Below are 22,731 nucleotides of genomic sequence, written 5' to 3' on the forward strand. Positions count from 1 at the left end.
AGAGATCTCTCTCTATAGCGCTGAGTAGCAGCAGCGCTATAGAGAGAGATCTCTCTCTATAGCGCTGAGTAGCAGCAGCGCTATAGAGAGAGATCTCTCTCTATAGCGCTGAGTAGCAGCAGCGCTATAGAGAGAGATCTCTCTCTATAGCGCTGAGTAGCAGCAGCGCTATAGAGAGAGATCTCTCTCTATAGCCCTGAGTAGCAGCAGCACTATAGAGAGAGATCTCTCTCTATAGCGCTGAGTAGCAGCAGCACTATAGAGAGAGATCTCTCTCTATAGCGCTGAGTAGCAGCAGCACTATAGAGAGAGATCTCTCTCTATAGCGCTGAGTAGCAGCAGCACTATAGAGAGAGATCTCTCTCTATAGCGCTGAGTAGCAGCAGCACTATAGAGAGAGATCTCTCTCTATAGCGCTGAGTAGCAGCAGCACTATAGAGAGAGATCTCTCTCTATAGCGCTGAGTAGCAGCAGCACTATAGAGAGAGATCTCTCTCTATAGCGCTGAGTAGCAGCAGCACTATAGAGAGAGATCTCTCTCTATAGCGCTGAGTAGCAGCAGCACTATAGAGAGAGATCTCTCTCTATAGCGCTGAGTAGCAGCAGCACTATAGAGAGAGATCTCTCTCTATAGCGCTGAGTAGCAGCAGCACTATAGAGAGAGATCTCTCTCTATAGCGCTGAGTAGCAGCAGCACTATAGAGAGAGATCTCTCTCTATAGCCCTGAGTAGCAGCAGCCCACAGAGCCATCACATTGGCCCCTCTGGCTTGTCTATCATCTGAATACCGGCCCACGGCTCCCTAGCCTCCTTGACTCCTCCTAGATGGTCTACATACAACATCATTAGACTCTCTTTATACCAGTAAAACAATGAGACCAGGGACGGATTAACCTCCACGAGGGCCCTCCCCCCACCCTCGCACTACCCAGCTCGGATTTTAAGCCATGATGATCATCTGTGGGCCAAAAAAACACCTGTAGACAACAGAGGATGGGCCCGCACATTTGATTTTTAATTAATGTATATACATTTAATTTGAGTAAATTGTCAATGACCATGCGGTCCTGTACCCCCAAGGGCCCCTGAGAGCCAAGGGCCCTTGGCAATGGCCCCACCGGCCCAATGGTTAATACAGCCCTGAATGAGACCTAAAATCACAGTAACCGTTCATCGGTTAGTATTTGGGTCCTAGTGGCGCGTCCGGAAGGTGAAAGAAACAGGGGGCCAGTACGTCCCAGAGAGCAGGAGAGGACCTGGTGAGACGTTGGAGGGGCCCGGACAGGAGTCAACCCACAGAGCCTTGTCCGTCCAGTAGCCATGCTACTCATACTCATTGAGTTGGCGGTACCCGGGATCGAACAAATGACCTTGTGGTCCAAAGGCGAGAGCTCTACCGACTAGAGCTACCCTGACAAAATGTACCACCTGTTTTCACAGTTTCACTAAGATATCAGCTGTGTTCTCACAGTTATCGGCTGTGTCTTCACAGTTTAACTTAAAAAGACAACAACAGACAGAGTTAAAGGGCCACTTCACCCACTTTGAACTAGGGCATTCACGAATAGTGATTTTTAGTATTCAAATTATTCGACCTCAAAGTATTCGAATAGTCGAATATTCGACAGGACTGGCCAAACTGTCAAATATGAAGTAAGCAAGAGGCGTTGTGAGCATGTAGATCTGCTATTTTCACAATATTTATCTGTGGAACCGAGTCACATTAAATGTAATACCTACAATTCCAAGTGCTTGTCAGGGTGGGGGTCCCCAGTTCAAATATGTTTATTTTGGGAGTCACAGCCTAAAAAGGTTTGAGAACCCCTGGTATAGAGCATTAACAAATTAATCCACCGAGGGCATTGACAACTCATTCTTATGACTTCCTATCTAGCCAAGCTTTATCAACAATATATTTTTTTAAAGAGAAAACTATAAAAATAAGCGAATATTCGACTTCGGTGAACAACGACGAATAGTGACTTTGATATTCTAATATTCTAATATTCTAATATTCTGTGAATGCCCCACTTTGAACCCGCCTTCGTGAAGTCGAGGACAAAACATAGCAGATCTACGAGCTCCCGATGCATCGCCATGCATCCGCTATTCCCCCTCGTTCGGCCCCGGGGCCAGTGGTCTGGTTTCTCTTCTATTCCCCCTCGTTCAGCCCCGGGGCCAGCGGTCTGGTTTCTCTTCTGGGTCTTCAGCTGAAGAGCTTGAGGAAACACTGGCCTAGTTTACCATCTGCCATTTCTGCACAAGCATTCATTGTTCCATCATTCATTGTTCCATCATTCACCACAACATCATTCACCACCAAATCATTCACCACCACATCATTCACCACCACATCATTCACCACCACATCATTCACCACCACATCATTCACCACCACATCATTCACCACAACACCATTCACCACAACACATTGTGGAGGAATCATTCCATCATTCACCACAACATCATTCACCACAACATCATTCACCACCACATCATTCACCACCACATCATTCACCACCACATCATTCACCACAACACCATTCACCACAACACATTGTGGAGGAAGCATTCCATCATTCACCACAACATCATTCACCACAACATCATTCACCACCACATCATTCACCACCACATCATTCACCACCACATCATTCACCACAACACCATTCACCACAACACATTGTGGAGGAATCATTCCATCATTCACCACAACACATTGAGGAGGAATCATTCCATCATTCACCACAACACATTGAGGAGGAATCATTCCATCATTCACCACAACACATTGAGGAGGAATCATTCCATCATTCACCACAACACATTGAGGAGGAATCATTCCATCATTCACCACAACACATTGAGGAGGAATCATTCCATCATTCACCACAACACATTGTGGAGGAAGCATTCCATCATTCACCACAACACTGAGACTTGTGTTTTGAAGGATGATGGCTATGTGTAGATCATAGACTGTATAAAAGATATGGACAAAGCAAAGCCATTGGTTTCTATGCAGCGCAAATGACACAATATGGGTCCTTGGCATGGGTATCGCCATCATAGATTGAAATGCGACCAGAGAAGCCTATTGGCTGCCAACGGTCACGTGCAACCGCAGGGATACATGGGAGAATGTGGTCGGAGCCTCCCGAAATACAGCACACGAATAAGAACACAGCCGGCTGGTATCAGTTTAGTTGGCCACGCCCCCCACAACTATCATCAATTTTAACATAAATGGGACCTTATTCTCACAAAACGCATTTAATCGTGATTGAAAGGCAATGTTTAACTAGCGATAGGAACCATAAAGTATTTATGAAAATGTTAATTAAGGTTAGAAAACGAAAGGGGAAAATGAATGGGGTCCAATGGAGAACAATTCTTTTTGCGATCGGCCCGGGGGGGAAAACAGCGCAACTAGCGGCCAATCATAGGAAGTTTTAGTACCGTATTGGAGTCATTGTAAATCGGCGGAACTATTCCCCTGGTGTAGAGCAGGGGTCTTCAACAGGGGGTCCAGGACCCCTAGGGGGTCCTCAGAGTTTCTCCAAGGGGTCCTCCAATTCTTTGAGTAATAGAAAAAGTTTTCTTTTCTCCTTTTTTATATTAACCACTTGAACTCTAGTGTCCATATTCAGAGAACTTTAGACAAAAATAGCAGATCTACAAGCTCACAACGCCTCGCGCTGCGAGGCGTTGTGAGCTTGTAGATCGGCTATTTTTCGGCAAAGAGGTTTGATGTAGAGGGGAAAAAGAGCAGACTAAGTACAGAGTGAAAGGTCAAGTTTATTAAGTATTGACGGTTCAAGTGGTTAAATATCTGAAAACACAAATTGACATGAATCCAAAATACACTGGTGATTGTGCTGTCAAACAATGAAACTATATGGAATCTATGAAAAGGTTGTGGGGGTCCCTGCTTCATCTCTCTCTCAACTAAGGGGTCCCTGCTTTATCTCTCTCTCAACTAAGGGGTCCCTGCTTCATCTCTCTCTCAACTAAGGGGTCCTTGGTCTGAAAACTTTGAAGACCTCTGGTGTAGAGACATTCATGGACTATGTATTTCTATCAAACCTTTATTTAACCAATAAATAAGAGTGAACTGGCCAAGAGGCAGAACAAATAAAATGACCCGTCTTATGATCTTTGCCAAACATAACACTACAAAATAAACAACAGGAGATCCATGATACACAGCAAATACATCAAATAACTCCAAGAGTGACACGATTGGCACCAACCTGCTCATCAGGAGCAGTTAGGGGTTCAGAGTCTTGCTCAAGGACTCTTCCACACTGACTCTGGGGGAGCCTGGGGATCCAACTGGGTGTTTTAAACACCCAGATATAGAGTGATATAGATATAGTGTGTGTGTGTGTGTGTGTGCGTGCGTGCGTGCGTGCGTTTGTGCGTGCGTGCGTGCGTGCGTGCGTGCGTGAGGCTGCAGCTGTTCCTCTGAGAGATGCTGCGAGGCACACACACGTTACAATGAACGCACACACACACACGTGCACACACGTGTGCACACACACACACACACACACACACCTGGAGGCTTCAGAGATGCACCGATGCATTTGCATGCGTACAGTACAGTGGTCACACACACACACACACACACACACACACACACACACACACACACACACACACACACACACACACACACACACCTACACACACACACACACACACACACACACACACACACACACACACACACACACACACACACCTGCTAACCCTCTCTTCTTAAAGGGATATTTCACTTTTTGGTAGAAAAACGAGGACATTTCATTCCTTCATCAACGAGGTTTGTCTGCTCTGGGCTCCCGTACTGTTCTCTGTGTGTTTGGGAAAAACTATGGATTGCAAGGCTGTTTTTTTATTTTATTTTTCATCCCACGATTTTGTAACCCATTTTTTCACCCAGTGCCAACTGCCTAAGCTGTAATCCTGGGCTCTGCTCTCCCTCTGCCAACCTGGGGAGGGCCCCGAACTGAGCTCATGCTTCCTTCAGTTTGCAGACCGCTTCTTATCACCTGACAGGGAGGGAAATTCCCCGGTTTGGACGTAGCGCGTGGAAGGAACACGTTATTCCAACCAGTTCCTTTCCCCTCCATCAGGCGCCCCGGCTGGCCAGGGGGAGGCAGTATAGAGACCATGATTACTGCAAGTTCTTTGTGTGATGGTATCAACCCTAGGAGACACAGGGAGAACATGCAAACTCCACACAGAAAGGCCCTTTCGCCAAACCCACCTAGGGTGTGGGTACCGAGTGGTGGTGATTGCAAGGATGTTTTCAACGGAAGCACAGAAAGCATGTCCGTGTCCTTGATCGATTGGTGGATCTATCAACATATTAAAATAATATTCTGTGACTACTTGAAGGGATCCCTGGCTGATACGACAAATATGCCTTAATACATTATAATTGTCCTCTATAACTACAATGTAAAATTAAAAACACCTTAAATATTTTATTTCCTCTAGAAATAGCTAATCTTTCACTCAATAGGGGAAATGCCTGTCGCAAGTTGATGATGTCATAAAACCATGTGTGGTCTATCCCTATGGAATGGCATGCATGTGAAAATAAAAACAAACGTAACACTTCCTATTGTTAATATGAGCATCAAATCAATATTTCAAATGTGTGTCTTTTTTTGCACATGCATTCCATAAATTCCATAGGGATAGACCACACATGGTTTTATGACAACATCAACTTGCGACGGGCATTTCCCCTATTGAGTGAAAGATTAGCTATTTCTGGAAGAAATAAAATATTTAAGGTGTTTTTATTTTTTATTTTACAGTGTAGTTATAGAGGACAATTATAATGTATTAAGGCATATTTGTCGTATTAGCCAGGGATCCTTTTGAAAAGGTTAGGAAAAACTAAAGATATGTGTCAGTGGTTTGTTTAAACATTCTATTATATTATAATATAAAGATATGTGTCAGTGGTCTGTTTAAACATTCTATTATATTATAATATAAAGATATGTGACAGTGGTTAGTGGTTTGTTTAAACATTCTATTATATTATAATATAAAGATATGTGTCAGTGGTTAGTGGTTTGTTTAAACATTCTATTATATTATAATATAAAGATATGTGACAGTGGTTAGTGGTTTGTTTAAACATTCTATTATATTATAATATAAAGATATGTGTCAGTGGTTAGTGGCTTGTTTAAACGTTCTTGGCAGTGCATTAAGAGTTAAGAGTGTAAAACAACAAAGTGAATCAAATCCAGTTCAACGTTGAAGAACTCCATGTCCTGCGACTTAATGTGATCTGTGCCAGGCCCACGGCTGGGGGAGGGGTGTGTGTGTGTGTGTGTGTGCGTGCGTGCGTGCGTGCGTGCGTGCGTGTGCGTGTGTGTTCGTGCGTGTGCGTAATGCACCAGACACAGCTCCAGACACAGGAACAGAAAAGCAGGTAGAGTAGATATTACTGTATCAGACTATATTATAAACAGTGTTGATTTCGTCGACTAAAACTATGACGAAAAATGTTTGTCGACTGCGTTTTTTTCACTGACGAAAGCTAAATAAAAACTAAATAAAAAGTAGGCTGTGATGACTAAAACTAAGACTAAATATATTGACAATTTCGTCAACAAAATAAAAACTAGACTAAAACGTTAGGGAGGGACTAGTGGAGAAGAGAGAGTCATTTTATGTTTGGTTGCTCTCAGGTGTTGCGTGATGCGTTGTGAGCTTGTAGATCGGCTATTCCTTGGGCTAGAAGGAATAGCCTCACGTCTAGAGGGCCCGACCTCTAGACGTGAGGGCCACGAAGCGGCCCGAACTTCTAGTCATAATCAACCCATAGAAACACTGTTAATCAACCATTAACTCATAGGACGTCTCCCGGTCCCCATTGTGTTCGATGCGTTGTACAGTAAACTGTATTCATCTGTAGCTACTGTACCAGGCTACCGCGGTGATGAAAAACACTCAAAAACATTTCCCGAAATGCAGCGCGAGATCACGTGACCGGGAAGTCCTGTCTCCCTCATCCACATCAGTGTAACGCTGCTGCACAAACAGGCATTTTTGCTATCTAACTTTTAAATCACCTTCATGTTTAAAACGCGGCCCTCTCTACCGGCCGTTACTAAAGCACTAGTAACGGCCGTCACTGTGGCCGAATCAAGTTGGGCTCCCTTCCCATTTCTATACAGGAGGAAAATACCCAGAAAAACATTAATTTTTTTCTGGGTATTTAAGTAGGACGTTAGGGGTCTAACTAGGGGTGTGTCATAATTTAGTTTGTTTTGTTTTGCACAAACCCCTAGTTAGACCCCTAACGTCCTACTTAAAGCAGATTCTTTTCTGGGTATTTTCCTCCTGTATAGAAAGTCAATGTATACTCTGTACATATATAAAATGTCACAATGTGACATAGCTCTGTTTACACAATGCTGTACCCCCTCCCAATGTATATATGTTCCCCATTTTCAACAGTTTTTATTTTGTTTGTGACACTTGCTTTGGCAATGTAAACGTATGTTTTCTCATGCCAATAAAGCTCCTTTGAATTGAATTGAAATTGATCAAGAACACAATATAGTAAAAGGCACAAAGCGTTATAATTTACTTTACTGCTCGAAATAATGATTTGTTGGCTTTAAGTCCAGCCATTTCTGTGTTAGTTTACCCTTCAAAGCTGACGTCAGCACCAGGAAGTTGCTGAGAAATGTGCTGAGTGGGCCTATTAGAGATACCTGCTGGCTTGTCATACGCTGACATGTCCTCAAAGCAATCAGAATGGAAGACAGAAGGACAGTTGCTTTTTCAAAGCAGGTTCTGGTACAGGAAGACAGCAACGTTAAATCAAAATGAATATATTGATTTCACGTTATTGCCCACATTTGTAGCTATTGTAACTTGAGTAGCTAAGCTACAAAAATGACCCAAAAAGTACTGTAGCTACAAATATGAAAGTAGCTCAGCTACCAGCAAGCTACAGCAAAATGTAGCTCAGCTACGTAACTCAGCTACATGTAGCTTTAGCTTCCCCAACACTGGGGGTGCCGTGGACCTAACAGTTATTAGTCCAGGTGTTTCGGGCAGTATGGTGATGGAATCGTGCACTTCATGAAAGAAGCATGAAATTTGGCACACAGTTAGAACATGCCATATGGAACATCATTGGCTATAGGGACATCGCAGATTTGTCTTGGGAAACTTGTGGGAGCCAATCAAAGTTGGGCTCACATAGACTTTATATACAGTAAAATAATACCAAAAATAAATCTGCTTCAAGTAGCATGTGAGGGGTCAAACTTGTGGTTCGTCATGATTCTGAATCCAATGCAAACGTTCGTTTTGCATAAAACTAGGGTTTAGTGATGAGTCGTCACTAAACCCTAGTTTTATGGGGTCCGTTTTTTAGCAAAAGGAATGTTTTTCGTGCAAAACGAATGCTTGCATTGGATTCAGAATACCGAAAAAACCCTAGTTTGACCCCTTTTTTTGTATTATTTTACTCTATAGTAAAGTCTATGAGAGCAACTTTGATTGGCTCCCACAAGTTTCCCAAGACAAATCTGCGATGGCCCTATAGTCAAAAATGTTCCATATGGCATGTTCTAACTGTGTGCCAAATGTCATGCTTCTTTCATAAAGTGCACGATTTGTGCACAAAACGCTCAGACTGTGGTAGAGGCATGGCATGCTGACCAACCACCATGTGGACCGCTCGTCCAGTGCATTAACCCATTGAGACTGGGAACGCATTATTACATTATGTTATGCTTTAAATAGTAGATCTACAAGCTCTAGATCTGCTCTTTTTTGGGCAAATCTTTAAATACATCATTGTTTAAAGCGATCACTTGCAACTCAAATATTCACCTCTGATGCGGGGGTCCCTGGGAACAACATTATTAGACATAAAACATATAATTCTAAAGGGGTCCTTGACATGAAAGAGGTTGAGAACCACTGACGTAGAAACATGCGTTTGTTTTCAAAAACCCTTTAGGATTTAGAAGACATTTTCAGGATTTTTTTCAAAACACATCAGATCTACAAGCTCGCTCACTGCAAGCTTGTATATCTGCTATTTTTTTAATATAGTTACAGCATAAAAAAAGGGTTAAAGTAATGAAGTGTTGGCGGTCTGGCTGGGTTAAAACCTGTGGTTCTAACAGGTCCAGGCTGCTGCAGGAATGGATCAATAGTATTGATCAAACACTTAAGGGCCGATCAGCCTCGTCTCCTTCCCAACAGGGAAACGACGGTTCTGGTCTCGTTTACTCAGCGTCAGGCGGGGTTTTATCGACGTGAGCGAGCCGCGCTAGCGGAGCGCCGCGGGGAGCGGGTGACAGATGAGCAGCTAGCTCTGGTCCATAGCGGTAGAGGAGTTCTTAAAGGGGAACTCCACCACTTTTCAACCTATGTTCATATAATTGGTCCTCACTCAAAAATAGCTTTTTTTTTTTTTCTCAGAGGAGGGTTGTGGGCAGGTCAGAAACCCATCGTCTTGTGACATCATCGATTGCCAATCCAGCTTATAGAAACTGCAGGCTTTCTATTCCTGAAAAGTTGCAATTTTAAAGTGGAAGCCATTGTTCTTGCGATAATAAAAATCTAAATAATTTTTTTCAAAAATATTTTTTGGAAAATCTTTTTTGGAAAATGATGATGTCACAAGACGATGGATTCTGAACTTCCCACAGCTCTCCTAGGAGACTTGGACAGAGTAGAAAAAAATTAACATTAGTGAGGACCTATTATATGAAGACAGGTTGAAAAGTGGTGAACTACTCCTTTAGGACCAGGGCATTAACGACTTGTGATTTCTGCAAGTCGACTCGACTCAGTAAAAAGTTGAGTTGAAGTCGACTTTATCGTTTGATGACGTCATCACATCACACACTACCCCCCAAAATAAAACGGGGTCCCCAGATGATTAACTTAATGTGCAACATTGTTTTCTCACCCAACTGTAAACAAACCAACATAACGTTTAAGTGTATAGAGGGTATCTGCACATTTCTAAAATGACAATTTATGGACTTTTAATACCTTTAAAATGACAAATTAAAAACATTGTCCAAATTGTCAAATATATAGAGGCAGAAATTGTGAAAATAGCAGATCTACATGCTGATCTACATAGCATCGCGAGGCGTTGTGAGCATGTAGATCTGCTATTTTCACAATAGAACGCTTTTTCTTTTTTTTCAACTTCGACTTTCGACTTTCTCTGGTGGGAGTCGACTTGTGTAATGAACTCGATTGAGTCGACTTGTCGACTTTTTCGTTAATGCCATACTTGGGATGCCATTATTTTGGTAATTATTTGAGAACCGCCATTCACTTGCGCTTTATTTTGGAGAAATTGACGATGTTGTAATGGCGGCCAGTTCAGTATGTTTATTTTCACACGGAAATAAAAAATCGCACCCGTGCGAAGTGAGCGGTGCAAACTAATTCCTGCGCAAATCAGTGTTGATAGGCATGCATGGCAATATTCTTTTTGTTGTGTATGATGTCAGTCTAGAGGTCTGCTCAGACTATATAAGTCTTTATTGTCATTTCTCATCAGTTAGTTGACCAAGCTACGGATTGTAGCTTGTAAGAGTGTCGTAGTGTAATGATAAGTGACCTTATTTACCTCCAGAGAGGCGAGAAGAGGCCAGAAGATGAATATTTTAGTTTTTCAAAGTCTGTTCATTTGTATTTTAAACTTGAATTACCTGCCTATCATTTATAACCTGTAAGATTTTCCACAGTCTGTCGAAAAGTGTGGTTATTTTATCGCTTATAAGTGATATTCATCTAATATAATTTTGAAATTCAAGGTTAGCACCGCTCAATGATTTTTTATGACGTATTTTACGCGGCCTAAACGCGTTATGACGTATTTTACGCGGCCTAAACGTGTTCTAAATCAGGGTGAACCAATCGAGTGCCTCTGTGACTATGACATCATGGACAGATCAACAGAATCGAAGTGTTTCATTGGTCTAGCGAACTCATGTCATCATCATTTGTGACATCATAGTTTTGGTAAAAAAGCGGTCTATAGGAGCGGTTAGCACCGCTCAAAAATCCTAACCGTGGCCGATCGTCGCAGCCCTGCGTCGCCGTAAAAACAAACAAAAAAACAAAAAAACGTTTCTCTGCGTTTTTGGACTTTGACACTTGATGTAAAATCCTCCTAGTATAATCATAATACTGATCATTGTGTCTTAGTGGGGGGGGGGGGGATCATGGCAACCCATCTTTAACACATCTACTGCCTTTTAATCTGAAGGGATGCTTGGTGCCTTGGTGCCGCGCCGTTTCCTCCGTAGGCCGCCACTATTATTTTTGAAGGGCCGGAAAGGGGGTTGTTTTAGTTTTTTTGGATTATCACTTGACGGCAACGATTACGTCATCTAGTCACATGACAGTGTGAGCCCAGAAGAGAAACATGTCTGCGCCCAGCCCGAGTCTATTGCTTTCAGTATGCAGACCACCCTTTGTATAAAAATGTCTCTTTTGAGTAAATGAAGTCTCTTTAATGGGCCTCTCAATGGATTTACTATGGAGGACGTTCACTTCGCGTGCACGCCCGATGTGCCTTGTAAACAAATCGCGGACATTACCGCATATTAAGACTAAGACAATTTCATCCACAAATAAAAAACTAGACTAAAATGTCAGGGAGGGATTTGCGGAGAAGTGCAACACATAGAGAATAATGTGGGTCGGCGAGCGTCAAATGCTAATCATTTGGGGGTTCGTCTTAACAAGAAGCGCCACTGATATGGAAACATGCAGAGCGGTTTGCTGCCATTTGTGGATTTCTGCAAAAAGCCCAATTAATCACCTACACCCGGGGGTCCCTGTTACACCCGGGGGTCCCTGTTACATCCGGGGGTCCTTGTTACACCCGGGGGTCCCTGTTACACCCGGGGGTCCTTGTTACACCCGGGGGTCCCTGTTTTGGGGTTGGTCATTATAAGTTAAAAAAGTACTCAAATGTTTTACTGAAGTAAAAGTATCAATACTGCAATGTAGAAATAGGTCTACTCTGTTACCAGTAAATGTCTGGAATGCTCCTTTGAAGCTGTTATGACACGTGGTTGATGATAAACACTAGATGTAGATGAGCAGAGATGGAGTTTGTTCTGCTCATTTTATGCTCCATTTAACAACAGCAACTCCATCTCCGCTCGCACGCACGCACGCACGCACGCACGCACACGCACACACACGCACACACACACACACACACACACACAGGCACATGCGCAAGCGCACGCAGGCAAACGCATTAATGTGTTGTGCCGCAATGTAATTTCATTCTAATTCTTATTTCTGTTGTCTTAACTCTTTAATATATTTTCAATTGTATTTAAATGTCCTTTTGTCATGTTTCTTAATGGTTTTATTACATATTAATGGAGACACTAATTCCCCATGAAACGAGGGTTCATACTGTTTCCATTTCCTCCTCTGTACATGTATGAATGAATTGAATCCCCAGGACCTCTACTGTGTAGCAGACATTTGACTGTACCATAGTGCTGTTTTTTTGATTAATACACTATTCAATCAATCAATCAATCAATCAATCAACCAGTAAGACTCCCTAATCAGGAGATAAGCGACCGCTAGGTCGCATGTAAAAATTGGCCTGATGGTGGCGCTAAATGTGACAGATCCATGTTGATGACATGACTCTAGACATGCTGTATACCGCTTTGCGTGATTTTAGGGGTCAATTTGTAGGAGCAGTGTCCAAATATTTGTTTTGCAAGAATCGGCCTCATGGTGGCGCAAGAAGAGGGGAATGTGAGAAATGGGGGATGGAGGTAGTGGTTTGGCAGGCAAGGAGTGTGTGTGAAAATGTTGGCACGGATTGGGGCAACGGTGGCGGAGATATGAGAAGGGCAAAAGGACGTCTGTTTTCGTGGGCAGGATTTATGTTGGTTGAAATCAGGTGATATTCTAGGCCAGATCTGACTAGTCATGGTTTGGACTTGATCTGGCTCCAATGGAGACGTCACTGATTGGTCCAGGACCTGACCGTGCTTGCTGTACACCAGTACACCTAAAGCCATACATTCTCATTTAAATGCAGAAAATGAGACAGATCCCAAAATATGATCAACAACTCAGTGGTCTGGCGTAGCCAGACAACTATTCCACAATCTCCAAATGCTATATAGAGTCTGGAACGGCAGCTCCTGAACGGCGAGTATCGGAAGTAGCCGCTGCTGCACGGAAATGTAGTACCATTGGAAACATAACAGAAAAACACTAGCATAGACAGAGTCATCATAATGAACGGTAGGTTCCGTACGGAACCATTGTTTACTTAGATATGGAAGGATGACCTCCCACTTGGGTAATGACGCCCCCTGGCGATCATTCAGAGAAACTACTTCAGCTCCCGTACTAACGTAGGTAGGAAGGGCCTGTCACTCAAACCGGAGTGACCCGCCTCCAGGCTATATAAGCCCCCGGAGGCGGAAGTAACATCCTCTTAATACCACTCTCTGCCACATTCAGTGAAACAGAGGGGCATTACGTGGGAGGTCATCCTTCCATATCTAAGTAAACAATGGTTCCGTACGGAACCTACCGTTTACTGTCAATATTCCAGGATGACCTCCCACTTGGGATTCTTAAACTCCCCTCTAAGCCACAACCTACTCTCATACCCCCACACACCCCTCATACGGGTGAGCACAGCCCAAACGGGCGTGACCCATCACCCAGAAGGTCCCAGGCCCACCGGACCTGGGTGTGAAGGCATGAGAAAATAAAGAGAGACCCTGACAGACCGAAGTCCGCCTCATTCAACTAAATGAAAAGGACAAGTCCGCCTTATAAGTAAGACACACTATATAAGGAAAACACAGGGTCCCCCCAAAATACCCCAGGTGGCTACATGCCCACCTGTGGGAGGGGAAGATCCGACTCCTCTATGACGTAGAGGAGGCAACTGCACCCAGAACCGAATGCGCTAGCGAAGAGGATTCGATATCCAGGTGATAGTAGGCTGCAAAGGTAGAAGGCGAAGACCAATTCGCCGAAACACAAATCTCCTGAACGGAGACTCCCTTTGCCAGTGCCCACGAAGTAGCCACACCCCTAGTGCTATGGGCTTTAAGTGCCGCCGGCACTTCCACACCCGCACTAGAGTAAGCCAGCCTAATAGCATCCACAATCCACCTCGAAAGAGTGGGTCTAGACACCGGCTTTCTGACAAGAACATTGCCCATTTCTACAAAGAGCTGAGAAGAAGCTCTAGAACCAGCAGTCCTGTCACAGTAGGCCTTCAATGCCCTGACAGGACAAAGGCAATTCAGCCGTTCATCCTCCACCGAGACAAACGGAGGAGGATGAAAAGCCAGAAGAACAACAGGCTCCTTAGGAACCACCATGTTCTTAGGAACAAACTTAAGATGAGGCTTGAGCAACACCTTGAGATCATTGTTCATAAACTGCATGCACTCCGCAGACACCGAGAGAGCTTGCAGGTCACCAACTCTTTTAGCCGTGGCCAAAGCCAGCAAAAGAGCCGTCTTGAAACTCAAAAGTTTCAAAGGCATCCCTACAAGCGGCTCAAAGGGAGCCCGACATAGGCCCCCTAGAACCACCTGCAGATCCCAAACTGGGAACAAAGACCTAGTCACCGGCCTCAAACGTTCAACTCCTTGCATGAACTTGATGACCTCCGGGACTTTAGAAGGTGCCTTGCCCGCCACCCCCAGGTGACAGGCATTAATAGCCGCCAAATACCCCCTAAGGGTAGAAAATGCTAGACCACTTCTCAAGCGGTTCTGCATAAATTCCAGAATTTCCTGGGCTGACGCCACATGAGCCACCACAGGTGGAACACGCGACTCACACCAGTCCTCAAAGGCATTCCACCTTCCATCATAAGACGCCCTCGTAGAGGGTGCCTTAGCACTCTGAATGGTATCAACCACTTCCGAAGAAAAACCGGCTGCCAGCAGGTTTAACCTTTCACGTGCCAAACCCACAGGTCTAGGACCTGCAGGTCTTGGTGGAAGATCTCCCCCCTGGCCTGACTCAACAGGTCCCTGCACTGAGGCAGCTGCCAACCCGGTTCGCAAAGGAGAGGGGCGATCGCCGATCTCCACGTGCCCTTGTAGGGAGCCACCAGGAGCATCTCCAGACCGAACCTCCTGACTCTCTCCAGAGTGGGTCGGATTAAGTCGAAGGGGGGAAACGCGTACATTAGACCTCTCGGCCACGTGTGCGCTAAGGCGTCCAACCCCAAGGGGGGACTGCCCTTCACCGCGAAGAACAACGGACACTTCGTATTCTCCGCTGACGCAAACAGGTCCGCCACTGGCTGACCAAACTTGCGAAAAATCTGGCTCACCACCCTGGGGTGGAGAGACCAATCCTCGTAGCGAGGACCTCCCCTGGACAGGAGATCTGCTCCGCTGTTGAGGAGACCTGGGACGTGTGAGGCCCTGATCGACTTGAGGCGCGACAAGCACCAAACCGTCAATTCTCGAGCCAGACGGTCCAGTGGCAACGACGACAGGCCCCCCTGTTTGTTGACATAAAACATGGCCGTCGTATTGTCTGTCCTGACCAGGACGTGACAATGCAAAATCCAAGGCTCGAAATGCTTGAGCGCCAGGAGTATAGCCATCAACTCCAAATAGTTGATGTGACGACCCCTCATCTCCAGAGGCCAAAGCCCCTGCGCTGTGCGCCCCTCGAAAGTGGCTCCCCATCCACTGAGACTGGCGTCTGTCGTGATCGACTTGTGGGAAACCACCTCGCCAATCGAGACTCCGCTGGTGAGGAACCCCTCCACCAGCCACGGAGACAGGGCGATCGCGCAGGAAGGGGAAACCGTAACCTTCTTGTACTTCAAGGAGGGCGGGATCCCGAGGGATAACATCCATCTTTGAAAAGGTCTCATATGAAACCTGCCCAAACGCAACAGATGTACTGCGGAAGCCATCATTCCCGTCAGTACCATGCAACTCCTGTAAGTGACCTCCTGGCCCACTTGAAAGGAGTCGAGACATTCCCGAAACCTGTCCACCCTCTCCTCTGAGAGACGGGCCGACATGTCGGATGAGTCCAGAAGGACCCCAATGAATGTAAGACGACTTGCTGGAGTCAGCATGCTCTTGCCGTGGTTGACTATGAAACCTAAGGCCTTCAGGTGAGCCAAAACCACTTGTGTGTGACGCGCCACTTCGTGGGCGGAGCTCGCTGAAATCATCCAATCGTCGATGTACGTCGCCAACCTGACGCCCTGCTGTCTCAGCGGGGCGATGGCTGCTTCGGTCACTTTCACGAAAACCCTCGGGCTCAGTGACAGACCGAAAGGGAGTACTGTATACTCGTACAGGCGACCCTCGAAGGCGAACCGAAGGAATTTCCTGTGTGGGGGATAAATCTGGACGTGCTGATAAGCATCCTTCAGATCCACTGAACAGTGGAAATCCCCTTGCCTGACCGACCGTAACATGGTGGGTACTGTTAGCATCCTGAAAACGTATTTCTTCAGGTACACGTTTAGTGCCTTTAGGTCCAGGATGGGACGTAGCCCCCCCCCCTTTTTGGGCACCAGGAAATAACGGCTCCAAAATCCCATGCGGGATTGGGTCCTGTCCAGCTCCACTATAGCACCCTTGCTTAGCAATGAGCTGATCTCTTCTCTCAAAAGACTTGCTTTTAAACCACGTGCTCTGGTATGAATAATCCTGCTCGAAAGCGGGGGTATATCTGCGAACTGTAACCTGTAACCCCTGGTTATCGTTCGAAATACCCAATGGCTCGGGTTGCATAACTTCCACTGGCGCGCACAGCGTGCTAGCGTGTTTTGAGCGAGAGAAACCCCACCACTGTGCTTCCGTGACGGCGGAGCTTTTTGGCGGCCGGACCGGAAGTGGGGAACCTGCGTATCCGTATCCGGAACGACCGGATGCGGAGCGCAAGGGTTCAATAGGCCGCATGGCGGAAACACCTTCTGGTTGTACCGCTTGACTAGCGGAGCTATTTTGCGGCGGGACCGGAAGTGGGGAACCTGCGTATCCGTATCCGGGACACCCGGATGCGGAGCGCAGGGGTTCAATAGGCCGCAAGGTGGGAACACCTTCCGATTGTACCGCTTGACTAGCGGAGCTCTTTTGCGGCCGGACCGGAAGCGGGGAGCTAGCGAATCCGTATCCGGTGAAACCGGAAGCGTTCGGTTTTGGCTCGATAGAGCGACAGGAAGAGCAAAGCGATTCGACTGATAAACAGACTCGCCCACAACTAAAGCATTCTCCCCTGACAGGAGAGGAACTTTTACGTTTAATACCTGCTCTAAGGCCTTTATGCTTGTCCCTTGACCCGGGCTCATAGTAGGCCGACAGAATTTCTGACTCAAGGTTAAATTCATAGCATCGCTCACGCGAGGGAAAATCCACTCGCGCGCATGAGGAACCATATAATTGTTTGACGTTAACATTACTGGTTGCTGATAAAACCTCTGACTGATTAAAGAGTCCTGACGGGACTCCATCATTCTTACAGGAGGCATGCATAAAGGATTCATATTGTCGACGCGAGGGATATCCCACTCGCGCGCTTGAGGAACCACATAATTGTTTGACATTAACATTACTGGTTTCTGATAAAACCTGTGATTGATTATCGAGTCCTGACAGGACTTCATCATTACTACAGGAGGCATGCACGATGGGGTCGTCTGTGCTAGTGCGAGAGAGTTGGACAGAGACAGACTTTGTTCTTTCAACATGTTTATTGTCGACACAGGAGGCATCAAAATTAACATTTTCATTTCCCCGACACGGGGTACCGAAAAACGCCCTCGTTTGGGGGGAGGGGGACCGAGAGACACCTCGGACCCCCGCCCCAGCACAATTCCCCTCTTCAGAGTGTCATTTGCGCTGTCCCCTACCGCGGCCACCGCGGTATGAAGACTGCTGCCTGCCATCCTTGGACGGGCGGCGCGGCTGAGCGCGCTCGGGAACCACAGCCTTGCTGCGGGGCCTGTCAGGCGCCCTGGCTGCAGAGGCTCCCCTGGAGGAAGACGAGTGCTTCTTAAAAGAAGCAGAGCGGCCCCTTTCCTTGGCGCGGGAGGAGCGGGACGTCCTCCTAGCTTGCTGCGGTTCATCCTGTGGCACTGTGGTGGACTCGACGATGTCCTTAGCCGCCTTGAAGAAGGTAACTCTACCCTGCAGCAGCTCCAAGCCCCCACCCATGAGGGTGGTGGGACTGTTCTCCATGTTTATGAGAGACTTGTACATCTCCCCGCGAGGACCTAGAGGCTTCTCGCCCACGTCCCTCTTAGGCTCGAGGTCGACATAGTCGAGCCAGCGGGCTCTCTCAGACTGGAGGTTGTAGTCCATGGACCTGCCCATCCACTTAACCGCATGCCAATTGACCTTCAGCATGATGTCAAATAGAGTGTTCAGTTCAGCTGTGTGCTCCCCCGTGGGCAGACCTTTGACCAGGTCCTTGGTGGAAGCGAGCAAGAGCTGGATCAGATTTAGGTCCTTAGCGGCCAGAGCAGCGGACCGGTAGGCGTTACGAGCCCTGTCCGACTGTAGCTTGTCCTCCAGGACAGTGAACCCCGGCGGGTTGGTGCCGACGGGGCCAACAAACGGCCCGTTTTTAGCCGTGCCTACATCTTTGTACTGGGGTCTGACAGAACTCAGGAAAGATTGTGCCAACAGGTGGTCCAGGTTAGGGCAGGTGGACATGCCTGCCTCCGCACCGCCCACCAAATCCAACACAGAAAAAGGCAGCTTTCTGGGGTCTTTATGTGTCTTCCATGAGGAATGGAGGGCCTTGGTGAAACCTTTCACCAGCGGCAGCCTGGAGAGGACATACGGGGCGGGAACCGAAGGCTCCTGCCCGGGCATTTCATCATCATCCTCGGCCTCTTCAGAGGGGAGAGGAGGTGGCAACTCCTCTCCAACTCTGGCCAGAGCTCTCATGTAGACTGTGAGATGATCCAGCATTTCTGCTGCAGAATCGACGTCCTCTGCTCCCGCTTCACTCGCTTGACTGGCGGGTGGAGGGGCAGTGGTGCCTGAGGAGGCCTGGGAGCTCCCTGCGGCGTCCAGTTGACGTGCTGGAGCCGCAGGGGCATTACCTTTCACAGTGACCGTGAGTCGAGAACCCTCGTCATCGACGGAGTCCTCCTCCTCCTCGGCCGTGTATCCAGAGTATTCAGAACCAGAACCCTCGCTCTGACAGGAGCTCAGGTCCGACTCTCGCCTGAAGGTCTGGACTGTTTTGGTGATGCTCACGTCGAGGGGGACGTCCCCGACGGTCACATCCAAGCGTTTCTTTTTTGGGCACCGCGCCCGAAGGGGAAAAGGCTACCGGAGATTTCGTCTGGATGTTAGCCTTCTTGGTCGCCTTCTTAGCGGCGACTTCACCAGACCCGCCAGCTCCAGTGACAGTGGAGCTAGCTGCGGTCGGTTGCGCGGCAGGCGGTGTCTCATGTAGCACGGCGCCATCTTGACTTGGAATGGCGCGCTGGTTGCCAAGCGGATCTCCGGAAGGCAGCGCCGCACCTTGACCAACGGTGCGGTCCGCCTGGGGAAGGAAAGACTGGGCTGTGGGGTTGAGAGCAGTGGACCCACCTGGTGGAGCGCAGGCCCCGAGGCCTGCCCTGGCTAGGTAGAACCGGTGTATCAGTACATCGCGGTCGTAGGCCACGCAGCAGTCACAGAAAGGTCCTGCTCTCCCCTGAGGACTCAGTGCAGAGAAGGCGTGTGCAACGCCCATGCAGCCGACACAGAGATGGTGAAGATCCTGTCCGTCGATGAGTCCTGGACAGCCTGGACATTGCCTCGGCAGGAAGGCCAGAGGATCCATGGCGAAGCACTGTAGATAGAGTTAACCAGAAGCAGACGAGCTAACAAGCTAACGGCTAAGGCTAGGCCACGCTTGATTCGGGCAGGGCCTGAACAAGCGGTAAGCAGTGTAGCTAACGTTAACAATAGCAGACGAGCTAACAAGCTAACGGCTAATGCTATGCCACGCTTGCTTCGGCGGAGGCCTGAACAAGCAGTAATAATCCTTTGTTATAAAAGGAAATAACCGTCGATTTAGGACGGAACAAGAATAAGTATTCTTAAGTACGGGTTAATTCAACACTCGCCAGTGGGCGACTCCAATGCCACCGCTTTAGGCTAATGCGCGAAGAATAATAATACAAGGCTGAGTTTCAACTTATCTGAATGTGATATCGCAGAGAGTGAAAAGAAGAGGATGTTACTTCCGCCTCCGGGGGCTTATATAGCCTGGAGGCGGGTCACTCCGGTTTGAGTGACAGGCCCTTCCTACCTACGTTAGTACGGGAGCTGAAGTAGTTTCTCTGAATGATCGCCAGGGGGCGTCATTACCCAAGTGGGAGGTCATCCTGGAATATTGACAGTAAACTGTAGTCCCATTGGAAACATAACAGAAACACACTAGCACAGACAAGAGTCATTATAATGAACTGTAGTCCCATTGGAAACATAACAGAAACACACTAGCACAGACAGAGTCATTATAATGAACTGTAGTCCCACTGGAAACATAACAGAAACACACTAGCACAGACAGAGTCATTCTAATGAACTGTAGTCCCACTGGAAACATAACAGAAGCACACTAGCACAGACAGAGTCATTATAATGAACTGTAGTCCCATTGGAAACATAACAGAAACACACTATCACAGACAGAGTCAATTGAGCGGCATATTCTTGTTATGGGTGTATAGTTTAAGAAAACATTTGAAAACATCAGAGAAAGACAAAATAACACCCCAAAAATATTGAAAGAAGACATAAGCAGGACATGTTATTGCTACTGCACCAAGGGAGCGGTTGCGTCACATCCGCTTTATCTCGCACTCCTCATTTCTATTTCCGTGCCCCAGACTGTATGCCGGGAGCATTTGCAAATCGCGGAGGCAATTAACAGTCTGGCCACACGAGACTAGTCATGGTTTGACTTGGAGACGTCACTGATTGGTCCAGGTCCTGACCGTGCTTGCCGGGCCTGTACACCAGTAAACCCATAGCCATATATTCTCATTCAAATGCAGAAAATGAGACAGATCCCAAAATATGATCAACAACTCAGTGGTCAGCGACTACAAGAGTCACAATCTATCTGGACTGAGTGGTCGACACACAAACACAAGGACACAAGGACCAAACCATCTCTGAATAATATTAACAACCCTGCCAAACCACGGGACATTCTCTTTTGCCGGTGTCCCCCCACCACTACACACACACGCGCACACACGCACGCGCGACCGCGGTTTTCCCGGTGAACCTGAGCGCAATGGTGGGGGGCGATGGGCAAGGAGGGTCGCAAGCTTATGAGAAACAACTAAAATAAGACCTTAAAACCTGGCGAAAACAGTTGCGTGCATTAGCACAAGATGAGGATAAAGGAAATCATTAAATGGAAAACATTAAATTAATTTCTGAAAAGGCTTCTAAGCCTGCACTAGCCTACTAGTAAAACTAGTGAAACCGCGATTTTGACACACGTGAATAATTGTGGTTGTAAACAATAACACAGACAATATAAATCCTTATTAGTCTAGTAGTGGGAAGAAGGGGTTATCATCATCATGGCCCCAAATAACTTTTAAATATCTTGCAATTGGGGACGAGTCTCTTACGAAGTCGGCAAGCGTGCCTCTCATTACATAAAGCTATATTATAACCTCTCCATCATCGGCCGCGCCCCCACCGTTGCGCTCAGGTTCACCGGGAAAACCGCGGTCGCCACACACACACCCTAAGGACCACAAATCCAATCAGATTGCTAACCACACCCCTAATGATGACACAACCAATCACACTCTCACACCCACCCTTTTCACAAGTGGCGAACATAACCTTAATGTTGTCCTGAAACAAGCCTAATGTCATGTCGATTATTTACACAGAAATAACAGCAGCTCTCATCCACTCAGCCTTATGCACCTGCAGAAGGTTGAAGTGGACTGTAAAAAAAGAAAAAGGGGGCGGGTCTTACCTCGATGAGGAAGTCTCCGGTGCGTAGCCCCGCTGCCAGGCCACGCCCCCCTCGTCCACAGACTCCAGGTACTGCAGGGCGGGGAAGGCGGGGGTGGGGGTGAACTCCTCGATGGCGTGTCCGCTGCGGGGGGGGGGGGGGGAGGGGGGGGACAGAGAGAAAGACCGGTGAGATTAAAAAAAAAAACTCCTGTAGCAATGAATCACCTGATCAGGGCGTCAATTGGGTATGGCAGGGGTATGCAGCTGCCATACCCTGGTCCAGGGGGTAAAATAAAAGTTACTTTTAAATATAAATCCATGAACGTCTCTTTGTCTATCTGTGCCGGTTATTGTGTTGTAAATTGCAGTAAAAGAACTACAAATGCAAAATTTAACGAAATGGTCACTATAACAAGGTATTATAATTATATTCTCCCCATCTTGACAGAATGGTATATTCCCCAGGTTCCGCAGGTCAGCTGCACAGGTGCAATGCATTATTGTTAATTGTGGCCACATTTACTAACATTCCAAGTTTAGCTGCACTTGAACAACCGTTCCAGGCTGCCATATCCAGCCCAGAAACCCTAGAAACAGGGGAAAGCATAAATGTAGTTCTTAAAATAAACGTATCATGCCTGTTGCTAAGGTATGGCAACATGACTGGTGTCTTGCACACGCGCGTGCAAGACACAGTCATGTTGCATACCTT

The 22,731-nt window shown here is 46.9% G+C and overlaps 1 protein-coding gene across 1 annotated transcript in view; it reads right to left on the reverse strand.

The window, feature by feature from the left end:
• Window positions 1-22,731, reverse strand: part of shank2a (SH3 and multiple ankyrin repeat domains 2a) — a gene marked incomplete at its 5' end in the record, with an annotated part of 314,465 nt that overhangs the window by 87,246 nt on the left and 204,488 nt on the right. The window contains 3 exon segments of the mRNA XM_080730420.1: window positions 22,039-22,070; window positions 22,073-22,150; window positions 22,153-22,161. Coding sequence (XP_080586546.1) covers window positions 22,039-22,070; window positions 22,073-22,150; window positions 22,153-22,161 — 119 coding nt within the window.

Source organism: Nannobrachium achirus (genome assembly GCF_963921795.1).
Source record: "Nannobrachium achirus genome assembly, chromosome: 7".
Classification (NCBI taxonomy): Eukaryota; Metazoa; Chordata; class Actinopteri; order Myctophiformes; family Myctophidae; genus Nannobrachium; species Nannobrachium achirus.